Here is a 24,573-nt window from a genome sequence, read left to right on the forward strand (position 1 = left end):
CTGGAGGAGCGGAACACATCACTGTTGCTGATCTGTGGGATGGGACTGAAATATCAAAGCCCCTGAAAATTTTTAAAGAGACTGTGAAAGAGGCAGGGAGGTCTCATAATAGATGGCATTTTGAAAAGCTGGGGAGGAAAACTATTTTACCCTGCCTGTGGAAGTGTGGCTGTTGAGACGGGGTATATCTATGGCTTAGATGAAAAGAAATGACACTGTAGTGGGAACAGATTGAGAAGACAGAAGAGTGACTCTTCAGGAGAAGCCTTCACTGCTTGATGTAGACTATGTGGGGATACTCCAGCTGACTGGATTGCAGAAGTTTTGTATGAGCTTGGCTCTTCCTCTGAGCTAGTTTATTCTGCTGGTCAGCAAGCTAAAGGAGAAGAGGAAGGGCAGTATCTCTAAGTGGTGTTGCATAGGCATACTTTTAAGTCATGAAAGCTGGAATTAGAATAAAGTTACTTCTACAACAATTAGAGATGACATTTTTTCAAGTGTACAAGAAACAGGCTAGCAACACTTAAGGATTCTGTGTTTGTGGCCAAAATGAAAGATGGGGCTAGTAAAACTGGCTATAAATTTTTGCCCATCCTGGCGATAGCCTAGTTCATAGAATCATTGTCATTGGGAAGAACCTCTTGAAGTCATCTAGACCAACCCCCATGTTGAAGCAGTGTCACCTAGAGCAGGTTGCCCAGGGCCATGGCCAGGCAGCTGTTGAATGTCTCCAAAGATGGAGACTCTACAACCTCCCTGGACAAGATGTTCCAGTGTTTGACTACTCTCACAGTAATAATAAAAACCAAAGTGGGGTGTGTGGTGGTTGTTTTTTTTTTTCCCCTTTGTGTTTAAATGGAATTTCATGCGTTTTAATTTCTGCCCATTCCCTCTTTTTCTGTCAATGGACAGTCTGTTAAACTGCAGACAGTTTGAGATCCACATCTGCATGTTAAACTGCAGACAGTTTGAGATCCACATCTGCACTTGACAATATCCTTTATGCTTGAACTCTTTGGAGCCAGGCAAATATATTCCAGTGTGTGTTGCCTCTTCCTCTGCATCTTTTCTGACACTGAGCATGTTCGCGCTTGAAGTGGGTAAGGAGATAGAGAAGAAAACAAGTGCAGTAAATAGATGTTTTGGGCTCTTGCATAGCTAAAGACAGATTAGTTTTGTTAATAGCGATGTCCTCTGATGAGGTTGTGTGTGCCTGACATTGATTTAATCAAGCATTAGGACACCTGGGATTCTTTTGGGTAATTAAAAGGTTATGTGATGCCTTAGGGCTTTGCAAGGGAATTCCTGTTCTTACTTGTCGGTGGTAGCATCTCATGGCCTGGGCAGGAAACCCATGGAATATACCAGATATGTGTTGTAACAGTTTAATGGCTTCTATGACTTGCTGCTTTTGTGCCATGGCTGGCCTGTTTTGTGACGCTGTTGTGATTTGCTGCAGTCGAGACAATCTCTGACAAAACTAGCATTAGTTAAGGAGTCAAAACATGAGAAGGGTACTGGTGCAGACCTAACTAAGCCTCATACATGAGGCTGATGTAGGAGACTGGATATGGCTCATTCACAGTCAGTTCATGACCTGTCCATGCAAGTAGGTCATCTTCAGCTGTGCTCCAGGTACTCCATTGATTTCCTCAGCCCTCTGCTCAACTACTGAGCTTTTGCAATCCTGACGTGCAGATGCTTTGCTCCTCCAGCCTGTCCTAGCCCTGAAAGCTGAATTTACGTAATAACTCTGTATGTTCTACTTTCAACACACCTATATTCATTTGGTTGAGATCAAAACAGCTGCCCCAGGCATCCTGACTTTATCCATACCAGGCATATGAATGTGTATGTGACTGAAAACTTGTGCATGAGAAGCTTTGTGTTCTTTGAGCAGAATCTTAACTCTGGTCTCTGGTTTGCCTAAAGTAATTTTTGTTAAACATGATTGCTTTTTTTGTGATTTTTCTCTTTCCTGGAGCTTCTGAATCTCTTGAAGTTTCTGAATCTCCTGAAAGAAGCAGTTCCCAGTGCAACCCAAGCTCCTTCCAACTCCAAAGTGGTGCCAAAGAGCTGAGTGTTACATTATTACTTTATTTCCTTCTCACTGGCTTTTGAACGTTTCATCCTTTCTCTTCTTTGACTCTAATGAGGGTTTTGCTCCGGCAGTGTGTGACAGCAGCTTTGCTGACCCTGGTATTGTTTTGGTGGGATGCTTGTGTTATAGGAGGCTTTTCTTCATGTCTGCTGTAAAGGCTAAAGGCACCAAGTGCTGCAGATATTCTAGGCCACCACTTTCATATAAGGCTGTTGTCTTGGGAGATAAGACAATATAAGAGAGAGAATTACATCCACTCCGAAGGTCTGCTGCCTGCACTCGCCTCTTCTTATGCTGGCAAGTGAAAGAAACCCAAAGTTGCATAATCTGATCTCTGTTAGAGTGATGCAGTGAGTAACAAAGTTGGTCTTGTGGGAGGAGTGGGGGCGGACAAAAGTGTACTGAATTTTTTACTTCTTGTGTCAGGACCGATGCTCTGTCCTCTTTTCCTTCCAGGTTTTTATTCCCTTTTGCTTTTTCCCTGTCCTTCTCTCATTTTGCTTTATTCCCCTTTTTTTTTTTTTTTTTTTTGCAGTAGCTAGTTGAGGTTCTGTTTCCTAGAAACAAGAAGGAAAACAAAGCTAAGAAAATCCTCTGAGGAGTGTTAAAAAAGTGTTAAAAAAGGGGAGAGGGGGGAAGGGGAGGGGGGCAAAATATCTATCCACTTAAATTCTAGACCAGCTCCTCAGATAGCTTGAGTCAGCTTGTCTGTTTTGGAGCTGTGTTCGCTGTTGTTTTTTAAGTCTTGTAGGTTGGTGTGACTGACTGATTTGTTTCTCTTCATTCTTCTTCTGCTCTCAGTTGGTCATGATAGCTGATTGGGAACCTGGTCTTCATGTGAGGCACTCGCCTGCTTGAAGGGAGCAGCCTGTGCTTTTTCTTCCATGGGAGCAGGGGCATAGTGCTTCATGCTGTTCAGTATGCAGTGTCTTTTAGACACTATTCTGTTATGTTCTGGCAAGCTTAAGCCTCTCTCTAGCTCTGCTTGTCAATTCCCAGCCACTCTGCTAGAAGTCAGGGGTTTTTCACATTAGTCTTCCTTACTGGAGAAACTGGTATTTGATACATAGTACATGAAATGAGTTCTTTGGTCTCAGCTTGCATATTCTTCCCTCCCCTTCAGCTCTCTAGCTTAGCTCTTTACATACAGCATCTCCTGCTAACAGCAGGCATGGGTTTAATATAGTGAATCCTCTCTGAAATGCAGTGAAATGAATTTATTTGGGTTTCTCTCAGAAATTACTGTAGCCAGCACAGACACGGCCCTCTGGCTAGCTCTGTGTGTGCATGGTGCATTTGAGGAACGAATGATTTGGATGCCCCCATATTCTGTACTGTTTCAGAATGAATCACCTTTGTACATAGGAAAGGAGGGACAATAAAAGAAGCTATATAATCAAAGTTAAGACGAAGAGTCTTTTCTCCTGCTGCATTTTGCCACAAGATCTTGTTGAAGAGCTAGACTTGTTCTTGCTTCAGCTTTATCACCTTGAGGTTGGTTTTTTTTTTTTTGAGATAGGACAGCTAATATTCAGAAGTGAATAGTGGCATGATGTATTCAAAATCAAAAAACTGTACAGCTGTCTGGGTCAAATTTTATTTTACTGCTGCTGTGTTGTGCATGTTGGATGTCAGTGCAGCAGCCTCTCGTGTGCCAACCTGCACTGCAGCAGAATCAAGTGACAATCTCTTTTCATTTCACTGTGCCTCCCCTTGTTGCACCCCTCATCCTTGGCTGGTTTGCAGTACTGAGTGGAAGCCTCTGTCAGCCCTTCTGACTCATACCCCTCCTGGCTCCCTGTCCTTGGATCCAGGGAGGTGTCAGGTCCTGCACAGGCAGGAGAGTGACCATGGTCTGTGTCACAGCGAAGGAAGGAAGGGGAGGAGCACAGTGGGAAATGAGTGGACTGGTTTTAATCCAGCCAGGAGTCTGCTCAGCACGTGTGGAGCAGTCTCACACAACTGAGTGGTAAAACCTACTGGAAGCTGAAAGAGTGAGGATTTTTCTTTTCCAGAAGTGGTTGTTGGTTTGCTCCCAAATACCTCCTTCCAGTTCCGGTAGGTAGGCTGTAAGGCTAAGTGGTTTCCAGCCCATCCACATGTGGAGTCTCTTGGAATGCTTAATCATCATTTTCCATCATTATATATATAGATTATTGCACAATATAATAAACTATCAGCTTAGAACAATTTCCCTTCACTTAAAGCTACATATAACCCACAGTAGAAGAATAACATTTAGGATAAACACTGCATGGCTTTACCAGGCATGGTGTTGCCTTGCTCTTTCTTTCCTCTTTAAAGTGGAAGGTTTTCGTCAGTGGGGCACAGGAATGAATCGTGAGAGGCAGGCCTAGTAGATGATTGCTGGTGAATAAGGGAAAATGCTGTTCTGAACTGGGCCAGATTAGACTTGGTGGCTACGTGGACAATGAAATCCTAATTTGCAAGATTACAAGTATTCCTGCCTTACTTCAGAGTGTATTTTTCTTAAATAATTGATCACTTTGCTTGGACACTGCAATGGCAGTTGCCTTTAGAAAGCTTGTAGGTACACAGAAGGAATCCACTTCTTTATAGACCCCATGTACCTTTTGGTACATGTGCAGTCTGTGCAAAGCTCTACTGCTCTGTGCAGGTACAGTTCTTCACTATTTTTCCGTGGCATAAATGCTAATGCTGTCGGGCTGTATCCCAAATACAGCTTAAATGGGTACAGGGACACTGAAATACTCAAATGCTGCGTTACCAGTAGATAAATCCAGTTCTGCTGGTGCTGGGTCATTCAATTTTACTTTACCCAAAACTCTGATGGAGAATTTCTGGACCTTCTTTGTATGTTCTTTTCTAAAGCAGAATCCTGCAGCATTGTAAAGACTGTAGGAACCTTCCCTAAATGAAGAGAAGGTCTCATCTATGGTTCAGAGCAAATACCAGCATCTTTGGCCACACCAGAGGCAGTTTGCTTTTGCCCTCTTTAAATGGGATAGTTGCCTTTCAAGGGTTAGATCTCTTTCCCCTCGCCGTCTCCCAGGAATCAGAACTGTTAATGCATTTCTTCTGTGAAGCTGCTGTGCTTGTACATGCCATCTGGGGAGATTTTTCCAGCTAGCACAGTTGTGGTGGTGGACCTGGAGAGGAAGATAAGAAAATCCCCTTCACTGAGATTAAGTGCAATTTGAACTGAAGAGCTGAGGCTGCAGCTGGATTTGAGTTGGACCATTACAACCAAACAAAACAAATTTTTCTGTGCCAAGAGGGAACAACACCAGGTTCCAGTGTCCTGAAAGTGTCCAAAAAGATGATGAGAAGTAGGCAAACCCTTCCCCAGCAATAGCAGATCTCTCGGAAAGAAGCAGGGATAGTTTGTTTAACTCTTAAATCTGTGTCTTAAATACCCACTGGAGGGAAAGCAGCATATCTGCACTGAGGCACTAAGGCCTGAAGTGTAAAATACTTCCTTTCACTTCTTGCTTTTATTACTGTAGATTAGACAGGGAGGGTGGGCTGAGGAAGGCTAATGCAGTATTAGTTTCTGGCAAGTAAGCAAACTCTTTGCACTTGGGATGAGAGAATGGAGATCTCCTTCGCAACAGTGCTTTGTTCTCAGGCCAAAGACTCATAACTTCAATATTTTAATTTGCAGAGGCGGATTTAAGGGGGCTATGGCCTCTCCCCTGCTCTCTTGCTGTTGACCGTGAGATTCACATGCAGTCCTGGACCAGTTGCCCTCTTCCCACCTATGTAGCAGCTGGGTCCAGTCCTGAATCCCTTCATTGCACTTCAGACAGAAAAGACCCTGCCTAATGGAGTAGGTGCAGTCTTACTTGTCTGAGCTGTTTCCACATGCCTATACAGCTAGGCAAGAACTTTTAAACTGGTTTTTGCTTGGTTTCCCTTTTTGTGAGTCCTGGAAACTCTTCCACATTGTCTCTGTAATAAAACTGCACCTAAAAGGTAGAGTTGTTTGCTGAACGGTTGTGTGTTGATCCAGTTCAGCTCTAATCTCTCTTGGTTTGGCAGAAGAAGAGACGAAGAAGCAAATGAAGCAGTACTAGCAGTCATCTAGAGCTGCAGGCAAACTCCTCCTTAGCAGAATGGAGTCAAGCCTGTCAAATTCACTTTCAGGCAGTTTCCACCAGCCAGTCCCCAGGCATGGCTGCACATGGGGGGCTTTTGATGTCATATCTAATTAATTTGAAATCTCTACCTGCAACAAACAACTGAGGAGACATAACATTTGGTAGAATCTTAAATAACGAGGTAGCCACAAAGCTTTAGACCTGTAGCAAACCTGCTGCCCAGCAGAAAAAGGAAAAAAATACGGCAAAACCTCAAAATAGCTGGGCATAAAAGCTTCTTACTAAACCAGAGGGAGACTATTTCAAGTCTCTGCTAGAAGAGCTGCTGTCTGCGGAGCATGCAGTGGAGACTGCAGCATCAGGATGCTGTCACACTGCTGGAAGGAAGGCTTTAGGGGCATGAGCCCTTGACTCTGAGAGCTCAGCTGCTGGCTGGGGAGGTGGTTAATGCCATCTTCGTCAGGAGTGGAGTAGGTTGAAGATCTTGTGGTGGACAGCAGGAATCTCGTGGGACACTTGGCTTCCGACCCTGTGTGACGTTGTACCTCGTGTTGCACTTTGTATTGAAAAACTCATCAGGGCAGTGGGTATGTTTGGTGTTGCCAGCTCCTTTTGAGCCAAGCTGCCATCTTGTATGTAGAGCTGCTGTTTTGATGCACGCAGAGCTTCTGGTTACTTCTCCAGAGTGCCATGTGCTAATCCAGCCTTCAAGTTACAAGGGGGTGGGTTGCTGTTTTGCAGCCAGCTGCTACAGCCTTGGGAGAAAGAGAGATGAAACGTGATGCTTTGTCCCACAGTTACTCTTTAAAGATCTGGCAGCAGCAGTAGGTCTGATATGGCATCCTCCCTCAAGCTGCCAGGTACCAACGTCCCCATTTATTCTCTGTCTTTCCACAGAAGCCACATGAATTGAGCCCTTTCTCCTAAAGTGCTTCCTTTGTACATCCCTCCTATCTGGCATGAGCCTGTGCTGCTTCTGTGCTTCCTGCTGTCTGTCAGGCACTGGGGAAGGGCTGGGCTCTGCAGCTGTGCTCAGCATAGAAGCATGCTGCTGCATGGCGGTGTTGCTGTAGAACACCCCCCAGGCAAGGAGCAGCAGTCTGTGCTTCCTCTTGCAGCCATTCCAGCGGGAGGATCCACCCTGTTGACAGACAGTACCTGCTCTCTAGGCTCAGGGATGAATCAAAGCTGAAGTCTGGTGACCCTTGGTAGCAGAGTTTGCTGCTCTTTAAAAAAGAAAACCAACAAAAAAAAACCCAAAAACCAAACCTTCCCCCTAAAAACCAAACCAAAAAACCCCAAACAAAGCCCTAAAAGCCACAACAGGAAGCCTTGACCTGTTAGATTGCCAGGTGGTTTTTGACATTTAGATTGAACCAAGAATTTTTCAAGAGAATGGTCCACGTGCAATGAAACATTTCAGGAAATGTTTCACAAATTTTACCAGGAATTCTGTGGAGAGAGGGAGCGCATAAGTGGGAGCCGATGCCTTTCCCCAGAACAAATTGCCAGAGAACACCTCCACGGGATGTGGGCAACCCTGCTTTTAGTTGAGCAGAAAACTGAGTTCAGTTCAGAGATGAACTGGTGACTATTCCTCCTTCCCCGCCCCACCTTCAAAATTACAGGGTTGAGGACAGGAAAATCATAGAATCATAGAATAGTTTGGGTTGGAAGAGACCTTTAGAGGTCATCTAGTCCAACCCTCCTACAGTGAGCAGGGATATGTTCAAGTCGATCAGGCTCAGAGCCCCATCCATCCTGACCTTGAATGTTCCCAGGGATGGGGCATCCACCACCTCTCTGCGCAACCTGTTCCAGTGTTTCACCACCCTCATTGTAAAACGTTTCTTCCTTACATCTTGTCTAAATCTATCCTCTTTAGTCTGAAACCATTACCCCATGTCCTGTCACAACAGGCCTTGCTAAAAAGAGTGTCCCCATCCTTCCTATAGTCCCCCTTTAAGTACTGAAAGACCTTATGTCTCCCTGGAGCCTTCTCTTCTTCAGGCTGGACAACCCCAACTCTCTCAGCCTGTCCTCATAGGAGAAATTCTTCAGCCCTTGGATCACTTTTGTGGCCCTCTTCTGGACCTGCTCCAACAGGTCCATGTCTTTCCTGTGCTGAGGACCCTGGAGCTGGATGCAATGCTCCAGGTGGGGTCTCACTAGAATGATGTTGCTCTGTATTTGGGATGATAGTGAGTTTGTCTGAAGGACAGGAAGACTTTTCTGAAAAAAGCCAGCAGCGGGGAAGAAGCAATGTATTGTAGGGCACTTTTTTTCTTTATTTTTGGTCTGCCATGGGGCTGGACGGTAGAGAAAATCACTTTGCTTCTCCCAGCTGCACCTTTTTCTAAAAATAAGAGCAAGAGTTTTCTATTTTCTTCCTTACAGTGCTGTAGATAATAGGAGGTGGGATGACTTTAAGTCTTTTTTTTTTTTTTAAAAAAAAAGGCCTGTCTTGTACAGCAATCCTTACACTTGCTAGTTTGGACACTCTGCTCCCAACATCACACACTAGCCAGCCCTCAAGGTGGTAGAATCCTCAAAGACATGTTGTGCTGGTTCATAAGAGCCTCTGCAGTGTGCTGCTTCTCCTGAATGTCCTGCAGCTGGCTCCATGCATGAGACATGAGCTCAGGTGATGTTGTGTAAGGTGTATACACAGAGAAGTTTAGGATGTGATTAAGGCAAGATGATCAACACCAGATGCTGCCTGCTCCACTGCCTCTGTGTACCTGTTCCCAGTGCTGAGCAAGCTTGGTTCCTGACAGGGAGAGGAGAGCAGAATGGGGCAGTGGTGGAAAGAAATGCTCTCAGAATGGTTCTGTGCAAGGAATTGGATGGAGGTTGCATAGGCATCTCTTCCATGGTGCATTTTGCTTTTTTTTTTTGAATATCAGGGCATTTTTACATGCAATTTTTTTGATTACTTCAAAGAAATAAGTAAACGCTTTTCTTGTTCCACCTCCTCCTCTGCCATATTGCACACCTTTGAACTCTGACCCTTCAGAGGACCACAGCATGGCACACAACTGTGTAGACTATAAGCAACTTTTGTGCTTAACTGACAGTGAAGTTGGGGATGGTTTTTAGTGTAAGAATGAGTTGCAGGACCCTTACTCTGGGCCAAGGAAGGCTCCTTGCCTGCAGCATGCGTGCATGCAGTGTGAATGTGCTCTGACCTCCAGCGACAGAAATCCTGGAGAGGGGTTTTCTTCCCGTGTGTGATGCTGCAGTGGTGTGAGCCAGCCGTAAATGAAGTTTGGTAGTGTGGGTAGTTAGGTAGCAAGTCTAGTTAAGTAGCTTCAGTCCCGCACTGCCTCACACAAGTGGTGTGGCAGGTCCGGGCGCTTGCCTGTGTGGTGTGTCTTGGGGGGCCAGAATTATTAGCTGAACCCTCAAGAAAGTTTATGTTAAAGTGTGGATTCTTCCTGTTGCCAAAAATGTTAGTGATGAAGAAAGTTAGAGGAGGGAAATAGGAATGCTTTTATCTTTGCAAGGGTGAAGTGAAAATACTTGTGGCAAAGCAAAAGCACTTAACTGCCCTTGAAGCTTCCCTGTGCTGGATTCCTGAGGCTGCAAGCAGAGAAAGAGTGTCTTGGAGGAGTCCTGCGAGTTTGCTGCTGTTTAGGTTGCCTGACAAACCATATTAAGGAGAACTATATAGTACATGCTTGTTACTGCTTCCATCCTAGTTCCAGGGCAAATATTCTGGTTCTCGCAATGGGAAAGTGTTACCATGTCTGTCAGAATAGCTACAACAGTTGCTGTTTTAAAGATGATATTGGTTGTATCTGACTTTAACCTACCACAGTAAAAGAAACACTGACTGTCCTTAATCTTTCAGTGTGCCGGTTGTACCGATTTGATTTTAAACTGGGAATCAAGCCAGAAATAATCCCATGTAGATGGTTAGTTTGTTACTTTGTGCTTTGATCTCGTTACCACCATGTGAACTAAAGGGAAGTCACTAACAGAAAAAAAAAAAAAGAAAAAAAAGGCAGTCCCGTGGTGAGGTTTACTTGCAGTTTATGTGCAAAGAAATTGAAGCGAGAGAACAAGCATGTCTGCTTTATTTAATAACAGAGCTAAAGACCCTGGTAGAGCTGTGCAAGTGGGAAGCTTTGACAGGTTTGGAAAGCTACTGCGTGCTAGTAGAATAGGGAGGAGGAGTGGTTGCAAAGCTCATGCTGCCTTGGCTATTTTGGAATATGTAGGCCTTTTCTCAGCTTGAAGCTCTGCAACCCCCTGGGGTCTGCCCATTGCCTGAGAAAGGAGGGGGAATGGCATAGAGGACTGCTCGAAAGCCTGTGTACCTGCAGGTAGTGATCTGCTCTCTCCTCTACCTGCTCTGTATCTCTCCAGCATTTATACCTCCTAGCAACCAGTGCCTTGGTGTGGCAACACGACTTGCTTGTGAGCCAAGTCCTGAGCTTGCATAAGAGCGGAGGGGTGGTGGGGTGGGGGGCCGGGATGAAAAGTCTGGGATGAAAATGAGATACCAACCACTTCAGCTGAGCTCCACCCTTTCTAAGAATCTCAAAACAGGGGCCGTGTCTCCTGGCAACCTTGACACAAATTGTATAGTTTAACTTAAAAGTATTACATACAGGAGATATCCCATCACCCAGTGTGAACAACAGGGAGTTGGTTATTTTTGTCTTCCTGGAAAATCTGGCACTGTCAATGGCCTCAGATTTCAGTTGCTGTCAGAAAGGCAACAAGTTAAAGGTGAAAGAGCATTGTGTTAGGATAGCTAAGAAGCGCCAAGAAGCAGTGTATTTTGTTTGTTGTAAGCAGGCCCAGAAGTGCCCTGACTATTGCTTAGGAACCAGACGTAGGACTTGGCCCTCCCTGCTGGGCGAGCGCTGGAAACCATTCCTGCAACACGCACACATGTGCACTGGCCTCTTGTGGACCTGAACCCAGTTCTTCCAGCTGGCAGTCAAGTACCGACAGAGCTGATACCAGCCACTTCCTTGACTTCAGTGGCTGTTGCTACCCTTTTGCAATGCTGACCTAGTGCTTCTCAGTTTTGGATTCCAACCTGGCCACGTTTGTCTGTGACAAGAGATGTAGATATACGAGAAAGCAAAACTGGGTTTTATCATGATTGCTTCTCCTTCTGCAAACCTGTCTTTTCAGATCTCTTGACAACTGGTACTCATTAGCTTCTCTGAAGAAACATTTTAGTGCATTTTAAATGCTCTATATTTTGACATTAAAATGCTGAGATACTGGAAAAGCAGAGGTAAATGTTCACCTTTCATTAAAGCTGGAGCAGTCACAAGGCTCCTAAAAAGATCACATAGGCAGAATTGAATCTTGCCAATCTGGCAACATCCGAGCTGTTCCTGATCTGAGAAGCAGCGGGGCTGGGGTAGGGAGCCGGCAAGAGCTCTGGGTGTTTGGGCCCGGGGGCCATGGCAGGCTTCCTGTGGGTTGTGGCACGAACAGCAGCTGGGGGGAGAAGGCGGCTCCCCTCTGTCCCTTCTTTCATTGTTGGCCAGCCTGACCTCGTCAGGCTCTGAATAGGCAGGCAGGAGGTTTTATTGCTGTTTTGCAGGCCCTGGCAGCCTTCCTTAGCTGTGAGCTTTGCCATGGCTCGAGGAGCCAAAAACAACTGACCGTTTGGAGCGGGTGACTCTTTAACTCCATGATTTCAAAGAAGCGTGTTTGAGTTTTTTTGTCTCTGACACTCTTACAGAGATACCGAAGGGATTATGCTTACCGAAGCGTTCAAGGGGAAGAGCTGCTCCAGTTTCCCTGCTGCAGTGGGGGCTTTTCCCATCTGCTTTGGAACACAGGAGAGATCAATGCTGGGTCGATGGCCGCTGGAGTGGCCTACGCAGCACCTTACCCTCCGTGTGGCCATCCTCCCCAGGGAGACGGTGGTGGGGAGGGGGCTGGAGACAGACCTGCCTCAGTCGGCTTCTTTCTGAAGGTTAGGTGAGATGGGGGAGAGAGTTAAATTGTATTATTTTTGGTTTGCTCCTTTGATTGATGCCACTTTAATATTGACTATACTGCTTGCTCATGGTAAAACAATTAAAGCCCTGAGGCATCTGCCATGAGCTGTCATGTTCATCTGCTCCACTTGATTAGTTTGATGTATAGATCTTTCTCCCTGCTTCCGAGCTGCTCAGGCGCTATGAGGGAATATTCTGGCTGCACTTGCTCCTGGGAATGCAGGTGCTGGCCAACTGCTTGCAAGTGGGGTATGCTTTTCCTTTGGGACTTGATTTTAAAGGAAGACTCTTATTCAGCTTTTGAGGCTTAGTGGCTCTGCTATTGCAGAGAAGTTGGTGCAGACCCGAACTGTAGAGCCAAATGTTCCTGTATGAGCCCAGCTGCATCTGCGAATCTCTGCTGGGAGCTGCTTGCCTCCAGGAGGGTGCCTTTAGAGAGCTCCCATCTTCTCTTGTTATACTGTTGGGCTGGAGAGCTGAATTTGCTCAGCACTTGATGGCAGATTTGATTATTCTGCAGGAATTTTATTGTGAACTTTGCTTCTCTTGACCTTTCTTGCCTTTCCCTCTGAACTGCTCTTTGCCTGAGGTTTTAAAATATTTCTTTTCTTCAACTTGTCTTTCATTGCTTCCTCTTCTCCTAGACCTGTGCATTTTCTTTTCTTTGAGGCACTCTCCATGAGCTTTGTTATACTCTGTTGTTTATGGGCAAAGAGGAAGCATCCCTTATATATACAGGCTATGTGTGTGTATAAATAAAAAAAGGCAAGAATTTATTGTTACCATAACTGAACTCTTAACACTGTAATTCAAGAATCATTTTACTCTACCACTAATTATTACAGAAAAAGAAAGAATAATAATGCATTAGAATGTCTATATAGAAAAAAAGTCTCAATAATTGTGATAATACAACTAAAACTGTAACACATTTCTTAATTTCTATTTGGTTTTCCTGGTGTTGTGCTCACCCTTGTGTTGCTCCGTGGTGTCTCCGCTGCCAAGCATGTGCTTCATCTCTTATCATCCTGTGCCTGTACTCCTCTGCACTGCATCCCGCATCTCCACTTCTCAAGGCCTCTGCTATCATACCGTGCCTGCACTTCTCTCCACTATATCATTGTGTTAGTTGTAAATATCTCAGTTTACACAAAATAACTACTTGTTACTGATACTTATATAAAACTATGGTTGTATCACACAAAGATAAAGTAGAACAAATTACCAGACACCTGGTCAGTTAGAGGAATTGCTGTCACAGCTCAACCAGGTAAAACAGAGCTACAGGCAGGTCAAGAGAAGTTCAGAGCACGGAAGGCCAATGCCTTTCAGACTCAGTACAAAGCTTAAGGCCTGTTGCTGAGAATGGCAAATCTGGGGCTGTCAGCCAGACCTGATCGAAGAGGGACTGGCTCTTGAGAGCAAGCAAAGCGGTGGAGCACAACTGGGGAGGAAGAGATCACCAAAGCAGGTGTCTTGGCAGGTCTGTCAGGACAGACAGTTGTTTGTTCTCTTCTACTTGTTGATGTGCCTGTGACAGCTGTAACTTTGGGAAGAGACCTCAGCGTATGGAGACAAGTCCTTTTTCAAGAATTAATATAGTATACTGTGGTTCTGTAGCATCCATCCTGGAAAAAGTTGCACTCCCTGCCTTGATGCAAAGCCCTTTAGGTTTTCAGCCATGTTCTGGCTGTTTGTTTCATCCTTCTTGGTCATACCTGAGACCAGCCAGATTCTGCTCAAGGCTCCATTTTCTACTGCTTCTCAGTCTTTCCTGTCTGACTGATCAGCACATTTTCTTGTCATGAACTGTCTCAGTGATCACTTTATTCTTCCAGCCTTCCTATCATCAGTTGCCCATTGCTCTAGCCCCTGAGGCTGCTGCTCATTTGCAGTGTTCAGGGGGTGTTTGTCGAGAGCGCTGAAACAAAATGCAGCTCTGCAACTCCTACTCCCAGCCCAGCTGATTTAATGCTTCATGTAGGTGTATTGCTGGCATTGCTTCCCTCCCCCTAGGGAAATGAGTGGTTTTTGAGAAAGGGAGGGAGAAATGTGGACTCTATATGTGTGTGTTGTAGTCAGCCATGAGCCGTATGTATGCATGTGTCTGTACATATACCTACACGCACATATATATGTGTGTATGCACACATTTGTTTGTCATCAGTGCCTTACATCCTTTGAAGCCTGTTAGAGATGCAAGCTGACAGGCAATTCAGTGTGTGTGTGTGCAGCTGCTGCTTTGCGTGGCTTCATTGTTCCATCTACCTTTGCTGCAGGCTGGAGGAGAGATGGGATATTTTGCAAGGCGAGGGAGCTGGCCTGTCCCCAGTTCTGCTGGGGCAGGGTTTTATCCCTGGTTTCTCATCCATGAGGGTTCATTTCCACCACACGCCCCCCCCCCGCCCTTTCCTGGCTTTGGAGTGTCAAAGGGAACTGGGATGTTTTGCAGGTGAAGTTGCTGCTGAATCACTGGTGACTAGGCAGCTGTGAGCCATAACAATTAACTGGAATTATTTTCATCTTCCTTGCAACTGTAATGATTCTCAATTGGTAAGCTGGTTTAAATTCTGTGGGTTTCCTCTGAGCCTCTTTCGCCCCTCCACTTCCCTGACATGCTCTTCTTGCCCATGTCTTTCACAGTCTCTGTCTGGCTTAACTCTTTGCCTTCCGGAAAAGGTGCAGCTCTGTGAAAAGCCATCACTCTCCCGAGGGCACTACCATTGCATCTCTGGCTCCAGCGTGGCTGCTGTGGAATTGCGGATAACTTACCTGGTGGGAGGGAGGCAGGACCCAGGCTGTCTTCGGTCCCTGCCTCCATTTTGTGCAAAGCGTGGAGTCTGAATTTGTTTTCCTGAATCATCACTCTGCCTTATGTTTGCCCACTGTCAGAAGGGTCACCGGTTTTAAAAAACTCCTCCTCTTCCTCTGCTCTGCCCCCTTAAAAAGAGACCTTGAAATAACCTGGTGTTGGAGGCTTCCATGCTAAGATGGAGTTTTCCACATGTGGTAGTATCGGGGGGGGAAGGATATGTTGCACTAAGATTGGCTGGACCCACTAAAAATCACCGCAGAAATCACTAGAAATCTGTGTGGGCAGGCAGCATCTTCACTCTAGCAGGACGTGGGCAGGAGGACTCCTGCAGAGTTTCTCCTCTGTGTTCCTGGTAAAGCTGAAACTTCAGTCATGTCTATGTGTGTGCAAGAATAGAAGCCTGGACTGGTCAGTGTACAGTCACAATCTCTGCTCCTTATTGGATCTTTTATTCCGTTTATGTGTTGGTTTTTTTTTTAAAGTCTTTTTAAAGTATTTTGGGTGTCTATTCAGATCTGTGCATCTGTTCTCTGGCATCTGCAGCTTGAGGTCAGAGACGCGGCTGGTTGTTTTAAAGATACAGTCTGGCAGGAGTAAAATGGCTGTTGGGAGTTGCTGGTGGAAGCTGTTGGCTGTGCACAGCTGGAGTTGGTGTTGGCCCTGTGTGGGGCAGGAGCTGAGGAGGAGCTTCTTGGGCACTTAGCCCTGTCCCCTCATTTGCAGCCGGGCCTGTACATGTAGACAGGCACAAACCATGGTGGCGGCAGCAGATCACAAGGGTGGCAGCATCCTCGCCAGGTGGTGGGGAGAGCAAGTTGCCTGTTTTTCTGGATGTCATCAGATCATGTAGGTGCTGGTGGGTTTTTTGTGGCAGTGGTGGGCATTTTGAGGCTCACATGTTTGGGAATGTAGTATTTGTTCTCTTGCATGGCTTGCTTTTCTGTCTCAGTCCACTGAAGGTTGAGTGGGAAGTGAGCTGTCACCGGTGTTCCCTACCTCAGCTGAGGAGAGTAATCGGAGCTCTGTCCTCTGGTTGTGCAGAGCAAATGACACAGGGCAGAGAGAGAGAGAGAGCTTCTTCATCTTGTGTTTCCCTCATACTGGACACGTCTGCCCTATTAGTCAATGCAATGGGTGATGTGAATTCAGTAGGCTGAAATGGGGGGGAAGCAGAGGTGTCCCTTGTCCCTTTGGGGACTATCCCTACAGATCCTTCTTGTCAGTTCTGCTCTGCCTTCTTGTAGACTCAATTTACTGTGCTGCTGTCCCTGTTCTTGTGTGTGGGTGCCCACAGGCTTAAAATATCTCTGAATGTCAAATTACTGGAGGCTGGAAGAATAGTGTGGCCAAGTGTCTTAAAATCTGCCCTGTTCTTCCCTAGGCCTGGGCTTTTGAAGGCAAGATGTCGGACTTCAGTTTGGCCTGGCGGTTCTTGTTGGTTTTGAAGCAGAGCCTGTTCCATGGTGCATTTGACCTCTCACTCCTGCAGATCTGGGGTGGCACACAGCATTTTGAACATAACAAACATGTCCCTGGTTGGCAATCAGAAATTCTTATGCTATTAGTCTAGTGACACTCTAAATGTATCACTCACTTTATTTTTCACAGTGGATTTCTTGTTCAGTATTCATGGCTTTTCATTAGTCTGGAAGCGTGAATTTAGCTGCATCTCTCAGGCTCTCACCTTTCCAGTCTTCTTCGTCGTGGATTGGTACAGGGAGCTCCGAAGTCTTTTCTGCTCAGGCAGTGGCACCGAAATCTTAACCTCTCAAAAGATAAATCTTTCTTCTGAGCATGCCTTTAATTAATATAGCTCACATGAAAATACCTATTCAGTTACATAGTCAGCGTGCACATCCTCTCTTGTTGTTAACCCACTCCCGATATTGGCTGTGAATTAAAGAATTTTTTTGGCAGGAAGAGTTGCCACGTAGAAAATTAACACCATCTTTTGCAGACACTGCTTCACTATGATCAAGCTTCCCTTGGCAACCAGTGCAGTGTAAAAAAGATTTTGTTCTCATCAATGCCTTTTTTCTTTTTCATGCATGTATTGCATAGGACACTATTGCACTCTCATTTGAATAGCTTTGGGTGGGGAGAAGAGAGCAGAGTACGGGCCAGAAATTGAGAAATGAACTGATTTTTGAAGGGTTGGGGTTGTTTTCTCTTTTCATTTATTCTTGCAGCATTGTGAAAGGAATATATTGTGGGAAGAGAAGAAAGCCAACATTTGTTTTGATATCTTAATGGAGTTTTCTTTCCTCCATACAGCATGTTCTTTGTAGCATAGGAGGACTTGACCCATGAACTCTGCCTCCAGTCATGTGTCCCACAAGATAGGGCAACGCTGCGTTGATGGATAACTTGGAAATGAATGCTATCATGGGCTTTTAATTTTCCCAGTTCCCCCTGAAGCGGAGTGTGGCCTGCAGAGGAAGGAAAGAGGAAAACTGACTTCTTCAGAAATCTGTGTTTTTATCAGCTTGGTGAAGAAGGGCGAGGAAAGAGGTGGCTGGGGGAAGGCAGCTGAGACTAGAGGGATGTGTGGGGAAACAGGAGGACAATGAGAAGAGTAAAACGCCTGGGAACTAGGATTTTGGGAAAAGCAGGAGTAAATCCAGTAGGAGAAAAGGCAGAAGTAAAGGTGGGAGGAACTGCATGGAGTGACCCACTGCTGTTGACTTAGTGAGTCAGATACTGTGTGTAAATGTGATACTGATGTCCGATTCCTCTCCATTTCTGTTCCTATATTTAGCTTAGGGAAATTGCTTCTTTTTTTACATTTTTGGTTTTTCTTCCTCTTGCTGGAGCCAATGGGAAACTGCTCTGACACTCCCGCCCCCCCTTTTGAAACAACATCAGCTTTTTATCTGCATATATGGTGCAAGTATAAGACAGGGCTGTGCCTTCATGGAAGTTTGGAAAGCCCTGCAACGAACCTTTGGCCACTTTCCTGTTGGCTGACCCAAATGGGCTGCCTGATGGGCAGAGCTCAGGTTGTCTGTAAAAACCTTTGACACTGCTGTGAGAGCCGATTCTGTTCTTCCCTTGTGTTTGAAGTTACCTGAATGTCTCACAAGAAAGAGGAGAACTGGGAGAGATTCCACAGCTGAGTTGTTTCTAAAAGCTGCTTGCATCAGGAAGGTGTACTTAAAGGTTGTGGGGTGGCATCATAGACCTAGAAATATAATACCTTTAAGTATGTGTGCCATTGCCAACGGCCTCTGCAGGAACCAGCATGCAAGCACACAGGACACTTGATCTCAGCTGGCTGATACAGCCAGCTGGCTGATGGTTTGTACAACAGTAATCCATACAGCAGTGAATAGATTCTATAAATGTCTTGGAAATCAGCACCTTTTTAATCCACAAGTTTCTTCTGTGGTCATCAAGCGCTGCCCTCAGCTGCAGAGGAGGTAGGTTTTGTGCTGAAACAAGGGTGCTAACAATGTTAACCTCCTAACAGCTAGTGTGTGCCAGGGTCAGTGTTTCTCTCAGTAAGTCCCGCGTGAGGTGCTTTTGGAGCTAGCCTTGGTTTGCATGTTGGCACTAGCATTTAAAAAGTTCTCTTCAGACAAATGTGTCTTGAGAACATGAATTTGTTTTGAAAGCTTCAGTTTGGGAAAGAGGTGGAGTGGGTGGAAGAGGTGATGTGACCATTACAGAAGTGCAGGTCTGAAGTACTTTGCTTGGTCTACATCCTCAATTAGAAGCTGGAAACAAAAACATCAGTGCTCTCTTCCCTTGTGTCCTTTCCATAATTCTGGCTGTAAAATGCTGAATGCAGTCTTATAACGGAAGAGGGAAAGGTGGAGGATGGATAGATGGGTGTACGCTCTTGTATGCAATTAATTTTCCATGGTAATTATTTTTATTATTTTAACTGCTGTAAGATTAAAGCCAGCATAAATGGAAAGGAGTAGATACTTTGAGTCTCCTGAGGGCTTGGTAGCCTTACTGGACTTGGAGGCAGTGTGGAGTAGGTGGGTCAGCGATCTGACCATTCAGTGTCTCCATTCCTTTTATTTTGCTAGACCGATTTCCTTTCCTAAAACAAGCACACTCAGAGTACTTTTGGGCTCTGAGCCACCTTGTTTGGGGAGCTGCTGCAGGTTGTGCTGAAGAATGACTTGCTGGCTGTGTGGGCTGGAGGTAGCTGCTCTGGGGCCATGCTGAGCTGAGTTGTGAGTGTCTGAGCAGGCAACTGAGGCCACCCTGAACACTCAGAAGAGATTAAAGTGCTAGAAATGGTTAATTTCTGCTCATTGAGGAGATGTGCTCTCTAGGATAGAGTGGACTAGACACTTTCCCAAGCATTTTGAGAGGGAGTCAGTTTTCAAAGTCGGGTGCTCCTGCCTCCCAGAACAGTATCTGTGTCCCACTGTAAGATTTGAGGATTGTGGCCTGCCATCCTGCTGGATAACGGCCTTAGAGTTGGCTGAGGTCTTCACTGTCCTTGTGTTTGTCAGACAGGAGAGTGATGGTGGAAAAGCAGTGTGGGACAGCATAGCAGTGGGGTAGCTTTTGTTGGGTAGCAACTGACTTGCTTTCTTAAGTTTAGAAGACTAGTTTATCCTGACTAAATGACTTTATTGGTATAGAAGGTAATAACCAATTAGCAAGTTATGTTAGTTGTTAGCTTCCAACTGAACATAACCACGTGCAATCTTATTTCACCAAGTCTGTGAGTTAAAATTACCTTTTCATGGCATAAATCAATGCTTGCTGACCAGTAAGGAGATATTGTGATTTACTTCCCTCTTCCCCCCGCCCCGCCCCTTCCAGATATAATTTTTAAATTATGGGTCAAACTCAGTGAATTTTGCATAGGGGTGTTTCAAGAGAGTTAAAATATCCATGTTTGTGATGGCTGCTCTGGCACTAGAAGCCGTGTGGCTCTTGGAGCGGTTTGTTGGTTTGCCTTGGTGCGTGGGCTGGGTGGTTCTTACCTTCGCTGTGGGCTCTGGACTTGGCAAAGGGCTGGGAAGTGGGGAGGAAGCCTGCCAGCAGATGGCTTGCTCCAGAGTGCAACTGAACTAAAAGTCGTAACTGTAAGTGGCCAAAGGCTCTGTCATGTAAGTTAGTAATGGCAAAGCCCTGGACCTTCCTGGTTCACTATACTATTCCAGGAAGTGGTTTGTTTTCTTACCTGGTTTGAAGACCATGGTTTGTTTTTTGCATCTTTCCTGTGTTTTTAGGCTGTTTTCACTTCTCTGAAGTCCTGTTTTTCTGTAGAGTTCCTCACAATAAAACAGTAACTTAAATTTAAGAGCTGCATAGGAAACTCTGCCAGGATTTTGTTTCTTTCCTTTATTCTTTCTTGTTTTTTGAAACTTATGAGCACAGTTCATCCGTGTTGTAACTCAGCAAGATTTTGGTCCATTAACCCTATACAACTCCACATAATGGGGTTTTGCTTTGCTTTTCTGATTAGCCGGAGGCTTGGGATTAGATAGATTTTCACATCTACTAACTTCCTATTTCATATTTTGTGATTTACGAGGCTTAACCTCTCCTGACTTGTTAATGGATCACAAACCACCCGCTTCTTTACACTAATCCCTTAGAAATATATAGCGTAGCTTTGACTTGAAACTCTCCAGATTGGTTCCCCAGGGTAAAAAGTACAGAAGGATCAATCCCAGTCTGAACAAACTGCTTATTTACACTTTCCCTGCTCTTCCACAAGATTACCTTTCCAACTATGGCTGTCTGCCTTAACTGTCAAGAAAGTTAAGGCTTTAATTGCTTTGGCCTTCTGGGTAGGATGTGGGTGGAGAAGAGTAATCTAATGGGCGGGCATATCTTGTGAGTAGTTGGTGCTTTGGAGGTTAAAGCTTTGGTATCCTCTGACGCTGTCTGCTTTGAGCTAGCAATGTTAATGGAGCATGACAGCTTCAGCCAAGGGCTCTGGGCTCAAGGTCTTGGTGCCTCAGTCCTCCTTTCTGCTCTCTTTTCCCTTTCACAATTTATACCACTTCTGGCAGGGCAGCCTGGTCAGATCAGGAGAGAGATCAGCTGCCCAGGTTAGGTGAGGAGGTGCCGGAGACATTGTAGGTCCCTGCCAGCCCTGAGCCATGCCTGCAGCACTGCGGCTGGGGGCATGGAGAGGGGCCTGGAAGGACACAGCTCTTGTCCTGGGCAGCACAGCGCCAAGGTGTCCCTAGTCCTGGCTAAAGCCCTGCACGTGAGCATGCACTGCCTGTGTTGAAAAGTTGGTGAGGTGCTGCAATGGATTTCTGTGATGCCTCAGCTTTTGCCTTTCTGCTTGGCTGCTTCAGGCCAACTCCTCTACTTTTCTGTCACCGCATTTCTCCCCCTCACTGACATCTGTAGCCTGGCACGCATTGCGGGCAAGCCCCAGTGCGATGGTGGTGTGAGTGAAGTCCCCAGCGTGGTGAGGGCTGCTGGCAGTGGAGCAGGGGCATCCCAGAGTGCTCCCCTGGCACTGCAGCAAAGGAGGAGCCGGGACTCTCTGAGCACTAGCAGTCTGTACTAGCAGAGGGACAGGCGAAAATCAGTTTCTATTTTTGTGGTGAAGTGAGAGATAGAGCACACGGTCATGAGAGCAATTGCTGTTCTAGCTGAGGCCAGCTTCCCCTTCCTTTTATTCCCTTAAAATTTACTTTTCTGGGAGGGGGCAGTAAGGGCTGTGTGTGTTCTGTTACCAGTGGCTACTGCTCTCTACTATGAGACAAACGCTGGGGTGTGTGTAGGGTGCTTGCAGATAGTGGGGAGGGCTCCAGTGCCCGGGACTGCACCAGGCCTGTTGTGGTGGGCTGAGGCACCAAGCCAATGTGCTATGGGCAAGATTAGCGGGGAAGCAGGGCCTGTTCTCCTTCCCTCCTCTCCCAGTCAGCGACTGTTTTGCTCCCGTTGGGGGTGATTATATTGCTTACCAGGAGTTTACTATTGCTTGCTTTTGCAGTTCATCTTGCTGAGAGATTTTTGCAATGCCCCTGAGCAAGTTGTTTATTCAGATACATCCCCTGGGTCAATAGTTTTTGGAATCACGTCTCACTTCTCAGCTGGCCAGCCACTTCAACAGTTTCTGTCCTGTCTAGTGTTATGGCCTGGCACAGAAATTCCTCTGCTTTACCTCCCCTTTTCCCCCCTCCAAAAGCTTGTCTGAAAGATCCCCTCTTTCCTCCTTTCTGATCTTCTTACTCTGTTTTAGACATGCTGGTTTGGTGCCCAGTACATAGGGTCACTTTTATGGCAGGGGACACAATCCATTAGGGCAGTTGCACAAACTTTCACGGTTAACCTTCCTGTCCAGCTTGAGCATTCAGAGACTCAGGGCTCCCAGATGCTAGAAAGGTAATTATTTATGGTACTAGTGCATGGTACCCCTCAACATGGGAGGGACCTGTGATTCCCCTCTGGGCCGCTCTTTTTCTTTGTGATTTCTAGTTAACCCCAGCTCAGTCTGTGAGATTAGGGGATGAAACAGCTTTTGGGGGCTGCCTTTGCTGCTGCTTTGCCAGCAAGGATAGCTCTTTTGTTTTCTTTATACACATTGGTCATGTCAACTCTTCTTGTTCCTCTGTTTCTTCCATCTAGGTGTGTTGTTGTGCTGTTCAACCCTAGAAAAAATAAGCAACACCATATTCTAAACAGTTCCAGGTGAGTGAAGCTTTAAGCTGGGCTTGCTTTCTGTGGGAGGTGAATTCAAGGTTTGTATGGCTTGAGTGAAGTGCAGGAGCTGCTGTTGCTCTAGGCTAAATCCCCTCAGTGAGAGCTGTCTTGGGGAGAGGCTGCCTGCGTTCGACTCCAGCTCCTTCTAATGTGAGGTGCTGTTGCTGATGAGATACCACCTCATAAACATTGTGGTCCCATGAGGAACTGCTAACAGGCACGACATGGAGGAGATAGATCTTACTAGAAGTCGATGGTATCTGAATTTTTTTTTTTTTCCCTCCACCTAAAACTATGACCCCATTATTGAAGCCAGGACTGGGACATGGTACTGCATCTGGAATTAACGGCACAAGGATGAACCTTGACTTTTGGAGCTTTTCCGGTGCCGTAGGCATGCTGCTTGAGACTTGGGCAGCAGGGGATCCCCATAGCAAGTGTTAGACCTCTGGTAAAGCAAAACCATTGTGCCAGCCTCTTCCCAGTTCGTTCCAACCTACTCCCCCGTCATGACATATTGAAATGGAATCAGGTGTTGGGAATGTTTCTCAGTGTCATTTTCTCTGTTTTAGGAAAACAATTACAGCACTTGCTTTCTCTCCGGATGGAAAATATTTGGTTACAGGAGAGGTAAGTGTGAGAGGAGTGAGGGCACACCTTGTCCATCACATTTTGAAGCAGGGCAGATAGTGTTAGAAGAAACAAGCCAGTGAGCTGCCATGACACAGACATTATTTCAGTGTTCCATCTCTGGGTGGACCTACTGGGTTACGGGTGGCTCTGGATGCTCCTGCTGGCAGTTATTCAGTGTGTTGTCTCATCAGCTTGGGGGATGGATCTTCTGGGGTGTTGCCTGTGGGCTAAAGTTAGAGTGAAAATGAGTGGAGGGACACACAGCATGGCTTTACTCTAGCATCAACAAAGAGTACTTGGATGGTCCTTAATCTTGGTCCAAGTTTAGCATTGTCCCTTTAGGATTTCAGGAAGTAACTGAAGCCAGTAACAGTGTCATGGAAAGAGCGAAAAGTGCATGTGGAATGGAGCTTTAGGAGTAGTGACAGAAGATGCTGGTGCCTGTGGTTTGCCATTGTGCATTTGGCTGGGGGTGACAATTGCTGCTTCTTTCCAAACGTGCCCAAGGGGGAGAATAATGATGAGTGCACTGCATGTCTGTTCTGCGTGAGAAGTTCAAGACACAGGCTGTGTGTCATGAGGTTGGAATTGCTGGATGTTAGAAATCCACAGAAATGCTGACTGTCCCCTGAATGGTTGGGCTCAGTTTGCTCTTGTGTGTGATTAATGGTAATTTACTGCTAGTCTCTGTGACTGTAAGAAGTGGGCAGGGAACATGTGTGATACAGGTCCCCTCCTGAGCCTCAGCCACAGAGAAGTATGTCACAGCCTGTGTCATAGCTGTCAGGACAGAGGCTGTTTGCTCCAGAGGTTCCTAGCGCAGCCACCATGATGGCAGCTGTCATGTCACTGGATGGCTCCGAAGCTGGGCCTGAATCCTGCGTAAATCAGGCCAAGGATAGAAACAACAGTGGTTTGGGATGGAGGCTACATTGACACAGAAAAAGTAAGCACAAGTTTTCCATCAGAGCATCAGAGATTGTTGTTGTTATTACCTTTTCAGTGAAAGTGTGAGGTTTTATAGCTGTAATTTGTTTTAATGCTTTCTTAGACTTTAGAAGTCTTAATGTAATAAACCCCCTTTATATTAAAATTACATAATATATATTTTTTTCTTCCTGGTGTTCAGTTCTGATGATACTGGTGTGTTCTTTTATCTTTCTTCTTCTTTTTTTTTTTTTTTTTTAAATTTGTGGTGCTCTATTCTTTTCATATGGGGTAGGAAAAGTGTTGAAAAATGGTTATTTTTCTTACTGACAGCTCAAACTTTTCAGCTCGAAGTTTCATTGGGGTAAATGGCAAGTTCAAATTTAAACAAACAAATAA

General features: G+C 45.7%; 1 protein-coding gene across 3 annotated transcripts in view; it reads left to right on the forward strand.

Moving 5' to 3' along the window:
- Window positions 1-24,573, forward strand: part of MAPKBP1 (mitogen-activated protein kinase binding protein 1) — a 97,813-nt gene that overhangs the window by 29,782 nt on the left and 43,458 nt on the right. For all 3 annotated transcript variants that reach the window (XM_075105628.1, XM_075105630.1, XM_075105629.1), the window contains exons 4-5: window positions 22,540-22,602; window positions 23,187-23,244. In XM_075105628.1, coding sequence (XP_074961729.1) covers window positions 22,540-22,602; window positions 23,187-23,244 — 121 coding nt within the window. The remainder of the gene's footprint in view (window positions 1-22,539; window positions 22,603-23,186; window positions 23,245-24,573) is intronic.

The sequence above is a fragment of the Phalacrocorax aristotelis genome, chromosome 10, assembly GCF_949628215.1.
Source record: "Phalacrocorax aristotelis chromosome 10, bGulAri2.1, whole genome shotgun sequence".
Lineage (NCBI taxonomy): Eukaryota > Metazoa > Chordata > Aves > Suliformes > Phalacrocoracidae > Phalacrocorax > Phalacrocorax aristotelis.